General features: G+C 40.8%; 1 protein-coding gene across 1 annotated transcript in view; it reads left to right on the forward strand.

Moving 5' to 3' along the window:
* The first annotated feature begins 209 nt into the window (after nt 1-209).
* The window catches only part of LOC115800493 (probable phospholipid-transporting ATPase IH), a 28,211-nt gene continuing 13,339 nt past the window's right edge, over nt 210-15,081 (forward strand). The window contains exons 1-6 of the mRNA XM_030757890.1: nt 210-614; nt 9,097-9,219; nt 9,499-9,588; nt 10,273-10,353; nt 10,960-11,067; nt 12,915-13,043. Coding sequence (XP_030613750.1) covers nt 576-614; nt 9,097-9,219; nt 9,499-9,588; nt 10,273-10,353; nt 10,960-11,067; nt 12,915-13,043 — 570 coding nt within the window. The 5' untranslated portion in view covers nt 210-575. The remainder of the gene's footprint in view (nt 615-9,096; nt 9,220-9,498; nt 9,589-10,272; nt 10,354-10,959; nt 11,068-12,914; nt 13,044-15,081) is intronic.

A 15,081-nucleotide genomic window follows, 5' to 3' on the forward strand; every position in this document is an offset into this window, starting at 1 on the left:
CCTGTGCGGGTTTTTTTTCGCTCTGATGCTTCTTCTGCATGTGGATATCGCTCGCTCAGTGCAGCATTCAGTATAATATCCCAGGAGACGCTAGACGTACCATTGCGCAAGCGCAGCGTAGTCATCTGACAGATGAGCGCTTCGGACGTTTCGCAGCGCCGCTACATCTAGGGCCACCGCTGGTAACACAGAGCAGGACACAGACTCTGTGAGGGACCATCTCCTGCAAGAATAAAAAGATTCATCAAGCGAAGAGTACCCTGCAAAACGACCCGCAGCTTTGGTGGTTTGCGAACGCTGAAAATTCAGTCTAAAATGTAGCCACCAGCGTTAGTGAGGGTCGTTGTAATTTCTCGGGGGGCTGCATGGCTCTTCCCAGGGATGCCATGAAAATCAGAGCAGCCGAGTGACTGAGAGACCGCTGCTCCTCGCTATCTCAGACACGGCGGTGACTGTGGCGGTGGTGAGCGATGGATACTCATCGAAAGATCTACATAAGGTAGCGTTTACGAAGATCCAGGGAGAGCTGAACGTCTCTGTCGCGCAGAGTAGTCACCGCCGGAGTTGTCTAAAGGATGGATTTCAGCCTGCTCCGGAATATCATCAGCAGATACGTAAGGCCCCCAATCTGTCTGTCAACACTGTCACAACTGTAGCTCCGTGTCTAGAAGTGCAGAAATATACAATGCATGTTCCATGTTTTTGTTTTTGCACATAAATCATGTTGCATTTTGATTTCCCTGCCCCGTTCGGAAGGTTTGTTTGAGCATGGATGCGCACAGTGATAAATAACTTCCTGCAATAATAAACATTTCACTCGGGCTGCTTTGGCAGGTCGTTGGCTGTGGGCTTCGCAATGTTTTTGTAGAGCTGAATGGAGAATGTTCCAGTAGCTACAGATGCAGTGATGACTGGTGAATGTGTAGAATAAAAATGAACTTGGCTGGCCTATTTAAAAGAGCCACGACAAGCATGCTGCTAAACTTTCTCACGGCTAGAACTCAAAGACGTGAGAAACCATGTAGGCAGCCTTCTGCAACAGTAATAAATCTGATCAGATAAAGACTTGTACTTCCAGCTTGATAGAAGTTGTCCAGGTTAAGTTAATGAAGTTTTAAGAAAGGACACAACACGTAAAGAGAGAAGCCATCAAGGCCTCATCATTATCTTTAATGAGTTATCAGGTCTGCCTCTGAGCAGGAAATATCCACGTAATAATGATTGCAAGCTGTAAGCAGAGATTCTGCTCTGAATCCCTGTCATCAGCAGCCACTGATTATCTAGGAGGACAGGAGGCAGCTGGTTGGTGGGTGGCTGAATTAGAGGAAAAAACTGTCTATTAGGAACCTGCTTTGACAGGCCCAGTGATGCTCATCAGACTGTGTACCTATTGAGTATTGGTGAATCTGCTACCTTCTGTGGCCCTTCCCCCTGACCTTAAATCTGGCTCAGGTGCAGCGATGATAGCCGAGTGTGTATTTAGGTATTTTTCTCATCATTCAATCTTGCTTTGCACTAGTTAGTGTCTATGTGTGAAGCAGGCGGGGGACTGTGTGCATGGAGCTTGATGGATGTTTCAGCGGGGCTAATATCAGGGGAAATCAGATCCAGGAGTAAGGTGGGGAGGAGGGGAGGATAGAGGGAGGGGGTCATCATCATTATCATCCTTTGCTCTTTTTCCGATTGCATCCTACAATATTAAGTAGACACACATTTAATCACTAATTAAATCCTCTACATATTGATTTGCAACTGGAGGGATGGATGATGACTGCCTTGGCACCTATTAGTTGTGTATTGCTTTCTATTAACCCTGCCATATTTGGAACGGATGCTCCGGTAAAGGGGCTGCATAGTAGAACAAACCTTACATCTTGCACGATGATTAACATGAGACAAAACAGGGTTCAAGCCTTTTTTACGCCAGAGGGAACAAAGTACACTTAAATCAGAGATAAAAATACTTTTTTCCATTGTTGTGTCAGGTGTTTATGCTCTACAACAACATCTGCCTGGCTCATGAGAGGCTCATTAACTATAAAATCATGAAACATGTTGAAAATATCTAACATTTTAAAGAAGAAGTCAGTGAAGCTAAAAAAGTATTGTAGATGCCCCAAAACAACAGTGGCGGGACACAGTTTCTGATGCTTTGTTGTAACGTGTTCAGATATGGCTTTTGTTGCTTATTTGTGGCAGTTATTTGACTTAACGTTCACCTTGGCCATGAACTGCTTTGCTTGATAGGTGTTCAGATCTGTTCCACACAGCTTCGTAAATTCTGGATGCAGTGTATTCTGCCGTGCTTGCAGGCCTGTTTCCTGAATAGAAGAGAGCCTGTGCACCCTAGCAAATAGTATCTGGAAAGAAAAATATAGTGTCGTGGGGTTTTTCGGTGCATGAAGTTTAAATGGGACATTTTGTTGCATAACGACTTAAGTCTGTTAAACTTTTTTCATCCTGCTGGCATAAAAGAATGGCTGAGCCCTCATGCAGTGAGATATAGAGTCTGATAGGTGTGTGAATGAGTGTCTGTGCACACAGGCTCGTTCTGGTATGTTCGCAGACCCTGAACCAGCCATTGCAGGAAGAGATCTTACTTATAATTAGATTTATCTGTAAAAGGACCACCTGTGCTTTCAGTGTGTGTGTGTATCAGTGGTTTCATGGCAAGTGTGTGTTCTCACCTTCCTCTTTGGTGCCCTTTTCTCATCTGGTAATAATAGGGATGGAGTGATGCCTCAGACTGGTGCAAACTGTGAGAAACGCATGAGGTCATAATCTGTATAAGATAGTGCTTGTGTGTATGGGGTGATGGGCATATTAGAAATAGCTGATGCCATGTAAGAGCATAATTACATCCCCATGCTTTTAACTTCCACAACAGCCTCCTGTGGTCACCGTATTTGAAACTGTATCTGCTTTATTTCCCCTGCATTCTACTGTATATGACTGTAATGTACCCTTGCCCCCTCAATCCCAACCCTCCTCTATGTTATCTCTAAATGTAAACTGTTTTTCATGCTGAGACCTCTCACAAAATCAGCAGATAAAAAGAGAAAGGCCAGCGATGTTTTCCTTTGATTAAAAAGGTGCCAGCAGCACCTTGTGTGCTGAAGAGCTTAAGAAGTGTTTCTAGCAACTTTACAGCCCTTTGAGTCCTGGCTGGTGTTAAAAGGCATAGCACAGCCTGCTAGATTACTGTTAAGGACAGTCTATTCCTGTCTGCTGCACCCTTTGGAGATGGGGCCCTGGTGGAGCAATGGCAGCTGTAGGTGACAAAAACACACAGGATTTGTGTTTGGATTGAGCTTTGCCCACTGGTCTGTGTGCATATCAGAGAAAACGGTCATGCATCCTTTTGTGCTGGCAAATAGAAATGATTTTGGAGCATTCTCACACAGCATAGCCCGAAGACAACGTTTTCTTTATAAGGCACAGTTTCAAGCCTGTATCATCGTGTCAGTGTGAAACGCAGATAAAATGAGGTTTTATTTTTTTTGGGTTTTTTGGATGCAGATTAGGGTGGCAGGAGGAAAAGGAGAGAAGAGAGGGAGAGGAGAGGAGAGGAGAAGTAGCACAGCTGGATTAAGGACTTATGTAACTGTTGGATCACAGCAAGTGAAGTGGGAGAGGAAGCTGGGACAACAGCGGAATACAAATTTTGTCATGTTAAAGTAATCAGCTCATATTTATCCTTTGATAATGTTGCCGGTATTTGTATTATGAGGCATCCAGTGGCGTTTTGTCACTTTTGAGATGTGAGATGTGTGCGCGGGCTGATGGTCACTATTCTTTTCTTTTTCTTTTTTTTTTCTTTTTTTTAAGTTTGCAACAGTGTAATACTTTACTCCAAATAGTATTCTCTAACAAATGATTAGAACAGCTAATTGTCCATGCTTTCCTTAGGAGCTATGTTCTCTCTCCTTATTTCACCAGTTCCATCCTTAGTATTCCTTTTTTTTTTTTTTTTCATTTCACTTTGACCCCAAAAAAGAGTTTTCCATAAAGAACAGCATCCAAGAAGTCTCATTTAAACCAAATAAAAAACACCAAGAAGATACTGAGGATATTTTCTGGAACAGTAATCCTTAAAAAAATTGCCTTAGAGTCTCATAATCACTTGACAAATGATGTTTCGGAGCATTAAATTGAGGAAAAATCCTACACGTTCGATCTCCAGCCAATATAATGAAGCTTCTGTGATCTGTTTTTCGCCTAATGAACTTGCAGACATGGTGTAGAAGTCTGTCTCTGCATACTGTATTGCTGTGGTGATCAGTGGCTAATGAGTATCAGTCGGGTGAATGGGCCCCCCCCCCCCCCCCCCCCCTTTTTTTTTTTTACTGATTAAGGTCCTGAGGCTCCTTTTTATCTGTGTTCAGTGCGACAACAGACTTCAAAGCTTCTGTTAATAGGTTATTGCATTTGTTTTAATGTCCCCGCCCCAAATTTACATAGAATTACTTGCTTTGCTCATTTGAAGGCAACATAAACAGAGTGCATTAGCTCAGTAAAGTTTGGCTCATATTGTTGGGTTGCAGCGGCAATAAAATTTGAAGTTGAATTTTGCCAATTAAGCTAAAGAAACACACCAGATAATAACAGTTAGTTATGCATAGACAAAGATACTCTAGCATCACAAACTGAAACACAAATAACAATTCTGAGGAGGTTTAGCGATATATTTTAAAATTAACTTCCATTCCTTTAAGATATGATAACTGTGTGATTATTTTTATTTATTTTTACAGTTACAGTTTATATTTTAAACAAGGCTAAACTGCATCACATGCTGCCCTGAAGTTGTGTATGTTATACGTTCCATGTTAGCATGAGGAGTTCATTCAGCTAAGTCTCGCTCAGAGGAATTTGATCTGTCGCTTAATGAGGGATCCCTGCTAAACATGCTGCACGCAGCACAGCATGACTGGACAATGGAGGAAGTATGAGACATGACTATTTAATCAAGCCAGTTAATGGTGTATGTCTTTTACTGCCCCTCTGTAGTAGAAAGGTGCTGCATCATGGAGGCGGCATAGATGGATCATAGCACTGCTGGGGGTCAGGGTTAGCTTTTTCCTAATGAAAATATATGCATTCATAGTGCTGTTAAGTGCTTATGGAGCAAAGCCTCTGCAAATGGTAGGCACATTAACACACAATGCCAGAGCTGGAAAAACTCTCGTGGCTTTCTAAAGCAGCATTTTGAATTTAAAAAAAAAAAAAAAGGCAAACCGCCTACCCAAGAGGGTGCGCCGCAGTGCAGAAACATAAAAGAAGTTGTAGTGGTGGTATATTTTTCTATTATAAAATACATCCTGTCATTGTTGATGACTGATGGTGATGTAAGACTCGTCGCTCTGCTGTTTGGGGTTGTTAATAAAGACAAAGCATCCATGTCCTGCTACCAAAAACCCAGCCACTTTGTCTGTTGGAGCAGCAGAGTGAAGAGGGAGCTGTGGGACACGGGTTGATACGGATCAGTGGGGATTAATGATCAGATAACTGCAAACCACAATACAATCTCTCTGTCTTCCTCCATCCCTCTCCCACAGTCACGCTGTCATAGTGTGACACTCGCTGCCAGGAGATGGTGGGAACAAAGGGAGAAAGCAGTGCAGATAGAAATATGGGGGAGATGAATGATGGATTCACAGACCTGTGGATTTGAAGAATGGTAGAAAATATGCAGTAAATATGCGAGCAATTTCATTTAATAGTAATCGCAGTATTAATGAAAAATGTTTTCTGTAATTGTCTTGACTAAAGATCAAAGCTTTCAGCTGATGTTCCACTATTATATAAGTACGCGATTAAAAGGTTCATTTTTCACATTTATTAATTTGAGGCTAGACTGTATAGCCAGGTTTTCCTGATAGCTTTCTGAAAAGCCTCCAGTTGAACCAAAATGCTGCAGCATGAGCACTATCAGGAAGAACGATCATATTTCTCTCATATTGACATCTCCTCTTTGGCTCCTTGTTAAATCCAGAATTGAATTTAACAGCCTTCTCCTCACATATAAACTCCTGCGTGATCAGACCCCATCATATCCTGAAGATTTCATATCACCATATTATCCAAACAGAGCACTTTGGTCTGCTCACTTTGGAGCGCAGGGTTACTTGTGAGTTACCATCTCTCTCTCATGTGTAATCAGCTCTCAGTTTGGGTTTGGAAGACAAACAGCCTCACCCCTGACTGGACTAAAAAATTCCTTTTTATTCAAGCCTATAGTTGGAGCTGGATCAGGTCACCCAGGCTCAAACTCTGGGGGCTTCCCATGATGCACTGAGCACTTCTTCACCACTCCACTCTTTTCATTCCCAATACATTTAAATGTCACTATTGCATGCTAAGTTTTATCTACTCTCTTCCATAGATTATTGTTCTTGGCCTTTCACCTGCCCACCCCCACCAATAACCTGATGGCTGGTCCTCCCTGAGACTGGTTCTGTTGGAGGTCTCTTCCTTTTAAAAGGAAATTCTTCTTCCCCACTATTGCCTAGTGCTTGCTGAAAGGACATCACTGATCTCTTTCTAATATTTATGAGCTCTTTACCTTACAAAACAAAGTGCCTTTATGTCACTATTATTGTGAACTGGCACCATTTAAGTAAAACTGAACTGAACTGATTTTAGAATCATTAACCACATAATATTTTAATGTAATTGTGCTATAATTCCATTTTAAGGCAATAAATGATTATTTTCAGTACTTAAAATACAGCCAGAACTAGTTTTGTTGTTTTGGAAGGTCATTTACTCACACATAATAAATGTTTTTGCTTGTCAGGTGGTAGGAAATAGTAGGTTTCTGTCAAATAAGGTGAAAATGGAAGGTGAAAGTAGCATAGCAGTTTACACATTTTCTTGGCAAGAGAAAAATGGTTCAATTCCAGCTGGAGTCACATGTCCCCTTTGGGTTGAGTCAGGAAGGGCATCCGGTGAAAAACTCTGCCAAATCAAACATGTGGAGCTACCACTTGTGGCAAGGGACCAGCTGAAAGTGGCTTCTTATCAAATAAGGTGAAATCTGCTCAGTGCCTTTACTGTACTGTGTTCATATGCATAGTCACCCCCAAAGGCCCTTTCTAAACCAGAAAAAACCTGGAATGTCAAAGTAGGAGTACTGCTTTTGAAATTGCCTTCTTGTTTAGTCGACAATGCCTCTGATTCACTGTTTCTTTGATTCTCCTCCTTTAATTCTCTTCTTTGCACAGATAACTTGATTTGATGCAAGCCTGCACTAAAACAAATCATGACGAGCTGTCCTTGGAGCAATACGTAGTCCTTAATATCAAAACCTGAAATAATGTGGTCAGATAGTTGGATTATAACAAAGTTTGTTTTTTTTTTTTAGACTTTACATTAAATTAGTATAAGAGTGGAAAATTTTATTGGGGGGGGGGGGTTTAATTACAATTTTTATATTAGAACCTGAAATTTATTGGGACATCATCTGGTTATGTTGGTGTATTTATAAGAATTTTTATAAATATGCCAACATTGTTTATAATGTTGTATATAAATATATAACATTATAAACGATTAAGGACCAAGTGTACGTAACTAAATATTACCAGGGCAGCTGTTTGGTTTGGTCAGTTATATTCCCTTTACTCGTACATGCTGCATCATGCCAGTAACAGCTGTTTCTATTTTTGCTGTCAGCGCCGCCCTGTCTCCCCATTACTCTCTCTATACATACTTTGTCCTTGTTGCCTTTTTTCTGCTGAAATCTGTTATGCCCGATTCCCCACTGCAGGCCTGCTTTGGTTGCTTTGGTACCCTGCTTTCACTTTCTACCTTACTTTCTGTTTCTCTCTCTCTCTGTTTCTTTCCATTTCACAGTGTCTGTCTGGGTCATGTTGCCCCCCCCCCAAATAGTTTGGAGGGGTCTCCAGTTGGCTGGCACTGTTGGATCTGTGTCTATTTTTATCTCACTGCCAAGTGTCTGTTGATCACACTGGAGAAGTTGGATCTGGGTCTCTTTGCTTTTAAGTATTGCAATGAGCTATTTTGACACGGTTGCTTCAGCTTGTTGAATTTGCTGTGATGTTGAATTACCCTTCATTTGATCTTTTGGGCCACCTTAAACTCGTTAAAACGTGTGGATTAAGTTGGCAGAAAACACGTTTGGGACCGGAAAAAAAAACAAAAAACTTTTAATATATTTGTGCTTTTTTTTGGTCACTGACAATGAGCTACATCTCTGCCAAAATGCTGAGGACGTTTGAAGCAGTGAAGCGCTGCTTCCACTGAAGTGCTTGTTCCAGAAACATTCCGCTAATGGTCAACACCCCTGCTCTGAGCTGTGTCAGGCTGGCCGCTTTGCCAAAGACTGCGCTCACACTACCCACTCAGGCCAAAACATTAGGACTCGTGTAGAAACAAACAGCCAAATGCTGTGGTCTCGTGGTTCTTGCTTTGACCCAGAGCTCTGTTACTGCAGTAGCATTTAATTTGGGATATCTTGGGGAAAATATGTGCTGCCGTGAAGTCCCGCAGTGCACTCTCTCACCCCCCTGGGGAAGGTTTGCATGCACAGGAACTGATGTGTATTTAATTTTCTAAAGTCAAGTCACTGAATCAGTTAAAAAAATTGTAAAACCAACAACGTAGCTGCTGTTTTTTGTTTTTTTTGTTTGTTTGTTTGGACTGTGCAGAAGGAAGGGAGTAATCAAAAGATGGAGCAGAGGGCGTACTGCAGGATATCCTGACTGTTCTGCAGGAAGAAAAGATAAATGACAAATCCACTGGAGTGTGACTCAGAGCCAAACCCACCTACATGCATCACAAACATTAACGCATCCTTCAATTTGGCTTGTCTTGTCTGTAAAGTTGTTTGTTAAAAGAAGTCACTGAAGTTGTGTAACACAGTCTTGTGTAACATTCTGTTGCAGTGTTTCATCTAGTACAGTTTTTCTTGATCCTGATTTTTAAAAACTGCCTTGATAAGAAATTAAGCATTTCCACTTATATAATCCAAATAATCGCAAGAAGGTTGTGAATTCTAAGTGATCTAACCCAGTTTCTTGTCCTTACCTTTTATTGCTATTTTTATCTGTATATTATCGCTGTCTCCTACAGTGTGTTGGGGAGGAGAACTGGGTGGACAGTCGGACTGTGTATATCGGGCATAAAGAACCCCCTCCAGGAGCTGAGGCGTACATCCCTCAGCGTTATCCCGACAACCGCATCGTGTCCTCCAAGGTGAGCGAGCCTTAGCCCATGAGTCACCTCTGTAACACGTTTTATCATCATGCTGTTCATTTGTTTTATACTTCGACAACCATGTAATCCCTTTTGTGGCTGTGTTTTTTTTAAGGATGTCACACTTCACTTTTCTTGTTTTTGTCAAGCTCTTTATCACCATTTTTCTTGGCAGAAGAACTGTTGCTGTTTCCCTTTCTTTCTTTTCTTTTTTTTTTTTGTTTTTTTTTGTTTGTTTTTATGCTTCGATAGTAATTTCGCTGTCACTCTGTTCCACAGTACACCTCCTGGAACTTCATTCCCAAGAACCTGTTTGAACAGTTCAGAAGGATCGCTAACTTTTACTTCTTGGTCATATTTTTGGTTCAGGTGAGATTTTAGTTTTATTAGCAATAATTATTTTTCCACCTGTCTTTAATCTGACCTCATAATATAAAATATTCTCCCAAAACAAACTGCTGAGAACAAACACTGGATTTCTGAGTCTGTGATCTTACATTAAACTGCCTGAATGAATGTGTTCTGGCTTTGCATTTCAAAGTATTTGTTAAACAGCTGTGAGATTTACAGCTTAACAATGATCCATTTAATATGTAGGTAGCAAAAAGGTATAGGCTGAATGCCTGATAATAGACACTATTTTCAAAGCAAAGTCAAGTGTTTCTTTGGAAACAGTTATAGCGTTGTAGTGCAGAAGCTGCTTTCTGGTTTGTTAAGGCAATTTCTCCACCAGCAGATGCCTTGCTAGAGCAGATTGAAACAGCCGCAGACTGGGTGTATGTGTTTTATCAATACCATGTGAAATACCACACGCCCTGTTGATGGGTGTGTGGTAATGAACAAATGAACAGATGAAATAAAATTTGCTTCTTAGGTTACGTGAAGTTTATTAAACTGCTGCCTGATTTATTTATTTTTTTAATAAACGCTCTGTCTGCCCTGCTGCGCATCAAAACATTGCTGTTTACTTGACATCCTCGCTCCTATTTGTGGCCACCTCTTCACCCTTCCCCCCACTCTACCTCTTCCTCCTGCTGTTTCTCTCCTTTGCAGCTCATCATCGACACCCCCACCAGCCCAGTCACCAGTGGCCTGCCCCTCTTCTTTGTTATTACGGTCACCGCTATTAAGCAGGTAGGACTCGTATTTCCAAGAAATATTGCCCACAATGGTCTTCCATACACATCAACTGCTGGTCTCAAATACCCACACACTCTCCATTCTCAGTTGCTCTATTATCTGTATATACACATTCCACTCCCAGTGAAGGGGCATGCCATTAAATATGTCTGGTGATGTGAGAAATATGATCATGAATGGTCTCTGTTAATCGCTCGAGCTGCGGACCCCATGACTCTGGGAGATGCGTCCTCTCCACTCCGTCACAGTATTGAGGGATAGGGTACTATCAGTGATAGATGGAGCTATTCTGGCTAAGGAAGCCAGAGCTTTACTAGGACATAAATCTAAAACATGACACGTTGGCTACAAATCCAGGAAACGGGTCACCAAGCTCAGAAAGTGCCATGCTAATTAATTACTGTGTATGACTTTCACCTCTTGCTCCCCTCTCTCGATCCTGTGCTGGCCCCGATTCTGCTTGTACAACAGTCTATATTTTTTGTTTCACCACTGCCAACACACACACGCACACATTTACCCCCCCCCCCCCCCCCTTCCCTTACAATCTTGTTTCCTATTTCTTCTCTTGCTGCAACCCACTTGCTGCATCTCTCTCAGGGCTACGAGGATTGGCTCAGACACAAAGCTGACTGCTCTATAAACGAGTGTCCGGTGGATGTGGTGCAGCAGGGGAAGGTGGTGAGGACACAGAGTCACAAGCTACGGGTAAGAATGGCCTCATTAGAGCAGTATAGCACCTGAGGCCACAAAGCAACACTGCTGTTCTGCTGCATAGCTCACTTTTTCTGTTACTGTCGCTCTCACTCCCCCTTTCTCTTCCTCTCTGCAGTCCTCTCAAACTTTCTTTTCTGCTGCTTTTGCTCTCTCTTGACTTTCCCACCAATTAATTTCCCTGAAGCTATAATAGATTGTCCCCTGGTGTAGCTCACAAGTCCCTCAGAGGATGAAGACGACTGATGTATTTCATGAGTTGGGATGTTCCTGTCATCATCTCTTTGATGTTCTCTTATGCCATTCTGATGCAACAGCAAATCTCTGTTTGGTAGTGTGATTCAGTTTGACTTCTGAAAATGATTTTTACAATATCAAAACCCAGCTTTGATCCTACTTGTGGCTGCCAGGTTTTTGTTTTGTTTTTTGTTTTTTTTTTTCCTGAGAGTTTTTCCATCTTTTTCCATGTCAGTTCAAATCTCACACAGGATTTCACATATTGCATGACTTCATGTTATTCCAGTGTTGCCATTTCAGATGAAACTGCGATTTCTTACACCTCTTTCTCAAAATACACTGGTGTTGCAGTAATAGTGGAGATAAGGCTCATTAATTTAGTGTGGCTTTACTTACAGAAGTGCTACTCCTGGTAGCAAATGTAGGGGTGAATGTCAAGATTTCTGTGAAAAAAACAACGTCACTCAGCTGGCATGCTGCTCTACGGTAATCCCTCCTGTATCATCCAAGTGTGACTGAAAATGATGCCAGTCTGCATAATTCCAGCTCATAACCTAAAATGTAGGTGCATACATTCGAGCCTGAACGATATATCAGCCCTACTGATATATTGGCCAATATATCTGTATTGCATTGGCACAGCTGATAAATGAAAATGAAAAAAATGAAAGAAGAGACAGGAGAAACACTCATCACCCATGTTATGAGTGTTGATGTTGCATAGTTTATCTACCACAGTATTCTGCAACTTCCCTGTTGTTAACAAGTTTGGAATGCCACGAACAACCAGCTTATCCAGGCAGAGTCGGGCAGAGCATAAACGAGTTGTTATGACAATAAAACAAGATCATTTTTAAAATCCAGTGTCATATTATCTTAAAAAGGACTCATAAATAACTACACATTATAAATGTTTTGTGTGTCTGAAAGAAAAACATATCGGCCAATATTTTGGATTTTTCAGTCGTCATATATCAGTATTGGTCAGGCTCTAGAATAGATGCAATTGTTTCACCAAAGCATTGGCTGATATGTAATGCTCAGAATATAGTTTCCTGAGTTTCAGTGGTCTAGAAAGACCAAATGCACAAATGCCTCCTTTTTGTTTAATCTTTCCTGTCTGGCTTTGTCTATCACCATCTCTTTCCTGTCGTTCTTAGTCTTTTCTTTCCGCCTCCCTCCAGCTGTCTGTGTCTGTCTTCTGGAAGATTTTTTTACATATATTTTTTTTTTTTTTTGTGCCAAGGTTTCTTCCATCCATAGATCAGAGAGGATTAGTGTGTGAATTGGGAGCAGGAATAATGATGAATACATTAATCATGCAAAATCAGAGTGTGTGTCATGTGTATGGTCACCGTGGAGATGGGATTTATCAGAGTTTAAGCTGCTCTGCTCGCATAATCCGTTATGCAACTTCTCAATTCTTTTTTTTTTTTTTTTTTTTTTTTTTTTTAAAGAGGAATGGTAAAGGATTACTTTCAGGTTTGTCTGTCTCTGTCAGTGTCACAACACTGTGTTTATGTAAAAAAAAAAAAAAAAAAAATCTAAATACTTCTCATTTATTAATGATATGAACCTTAATAATCTCTTAATGTCTCTTTCAGGTGGGGGACATTGTTGTGGTGAGGGAAGATGAGACTTTCCCCTGTGACCTCATTCTTCTCTCCTCCAGCCGTCATGATGGGACCTGCTACGTCACCACCACCAGCCTGGATGGGGAGTCTAGTCACAAGGTGCCACAACTAGTGGAACATATTGGCTTAGTTTGTTTTTAAACTTGGCTTTATAATTGCTATCTTTATCTGCAAAAAAAAAGTTTTACATCGCCCCCTAAATTAATCAGATCTAGTGCCTTCTGAAGCACTAAAATACCACAAAAATAAGCCTTTTATGAAATCAAACAATGCATGCCTACTCACAAAAACAACAGTTGTTATGTAACAGTATAATAGTATTATCCAGTGCTTTTATTCTGTCCCTAAATTGTTTTAGAAAAATCCATTTGTGTCACTAACAAAAAAAACAAACAAAAAAAACATTACTGTTTTCAGGCATATGACAAATCATTACTGTATGTATTATGGAAAAATCTTTATATCCATGAGCTTGCATTGTTAGGAGAGAATATTAAGAAAAAATTCAGCAACCTAACACAACCATGTTCATCATTCCAGTAAATATGCCATCTCAGCACTACTGAATTCTGTAGTGACAATTACATATTTTTTGTTTTACTGCCCTTTTTTCAGATCTTACCCATTTACAGTTTGAGAGCTTTTAATTACTTGGAGTATGAACAGTCTTATGTATTACAGATTTTAAATTGTCTGAATATTGTCTGCAGTTATTTGGAAGGCACATAAATTGATTTACTGATCAACAGATAATGAATTTGCCACCATTCTGACAATCAATTTATCACATTTTTTTCAGAATAAAATAAAAAAACCTCTTCAAGTGTCTGATGGCTCAGCTGATAGTCTTCTACACATCCAATTGCCAGTTATCTAATGGGGTGCACTCTTTAAGCTGTTTTACCCTGCCTACGGTTGCTGGGCTCATGCAAGCTACTTTGCAACCCACCCCATCTCCTGCTTTTCTGCTGTTTGCCCCAAAGTTCATTTGTTATGCTTTTTTTCTAGCTCCATTTTTTTCCTGACTCCACCAGAATTCAAAATAATATTAATTAATTTATCTTCTGCTGTGTCTTTGTTGAACCCCTCAGTTTGTCCGCAGTCATTTTAGCTCCCTTCTTTTTAAAGTTTAACTCCCCTTAAACTAACTTTCTTCTGACCTCACAAATAGAAGACTGGAACTGCAGGTGGGAGGGCCTGCTGTTCTCACGAGAAGAGCTTTATACCTGAGATGACCACATAAACTATATTCCATGTCTTTGGCATCACACAGATCCAAAAGTTTGTTTAAATAAGGATATGTTCGTATGTAACGAAGCTTTCAGAGGAATCTGAAGTCTGAGGTTTTGGCTCACAGGGATAAAACATCCATGTGTAATATGAGCATAAATGGGTCCCTTTGACCTAATGAACTTTTATTAGGTAACACTACCACTGGAACACAGCAGTGAAGGTTATTAAAAATCATAAATGATCTATGATTCCATTAATCATTAATGTCATTTTACACATTCTAATTTTTTGTTATCCTGGATGAAACTGAGGGCAAAAGTTTGTTTCTTTTCCTTATAAAATATGACAGTAGGAAAACTATCTGTAGTTAGTCTGACAAAACAAACAGTTTGAGAAGGCACCTTTAGGTTAAGGGGTGAGGATTAGGTGCTTTTTCTTTTTTAATATTTACTAACATTTTCTGTCAATGTTTATCCAAGAAAAACAATCAGGCGGTTCATTCACTAATCAAAATAGTAATTGGTTGCAGCCCTGCAAATTTCAATCAATAGACACACCCACTCATAGATTCATAATGATGCAGGTGACACACTGGCACATCGGCTTTGCATTTTCTTTTCATAGGTGTTCATTGTCACTCACATGACCCTATGCATGGCTGAACACACACATACACACACGCGTGCACACACTCACGCACATTACCCCACAGTATAGCTTAGTCTACTCAGCCCATCATCCTCATACATGCCCTCGGGGCAGCCCTCTGATGTGCTCACCATCCCAGCATGCTGTCCCCTGCTGACCCCGTGAGCACTCAGCTCATCTTGCTGCCTTTTTTTTTTCCCTCAGTCATTTAGTGAACCCGCTGAGGCTGAGGCTCTTCTCATTAGTGACTGTGGGT

Source organism: Archocentrus centrarchus, chromosome 21, assembly GCF_007364275.1.
Source record: "Archocentrus centrarchus isolate MPI-CPG fArcCen1 chromosome 21, fArcCen1, whole genome shotgun sequence".
Lineage (NCBI taxonomy): Eukaryota > Metazoa > Chordata > Actinopteri > Cichliformes > Cichlidae > Archocentrus > Archocentrus centrarchus.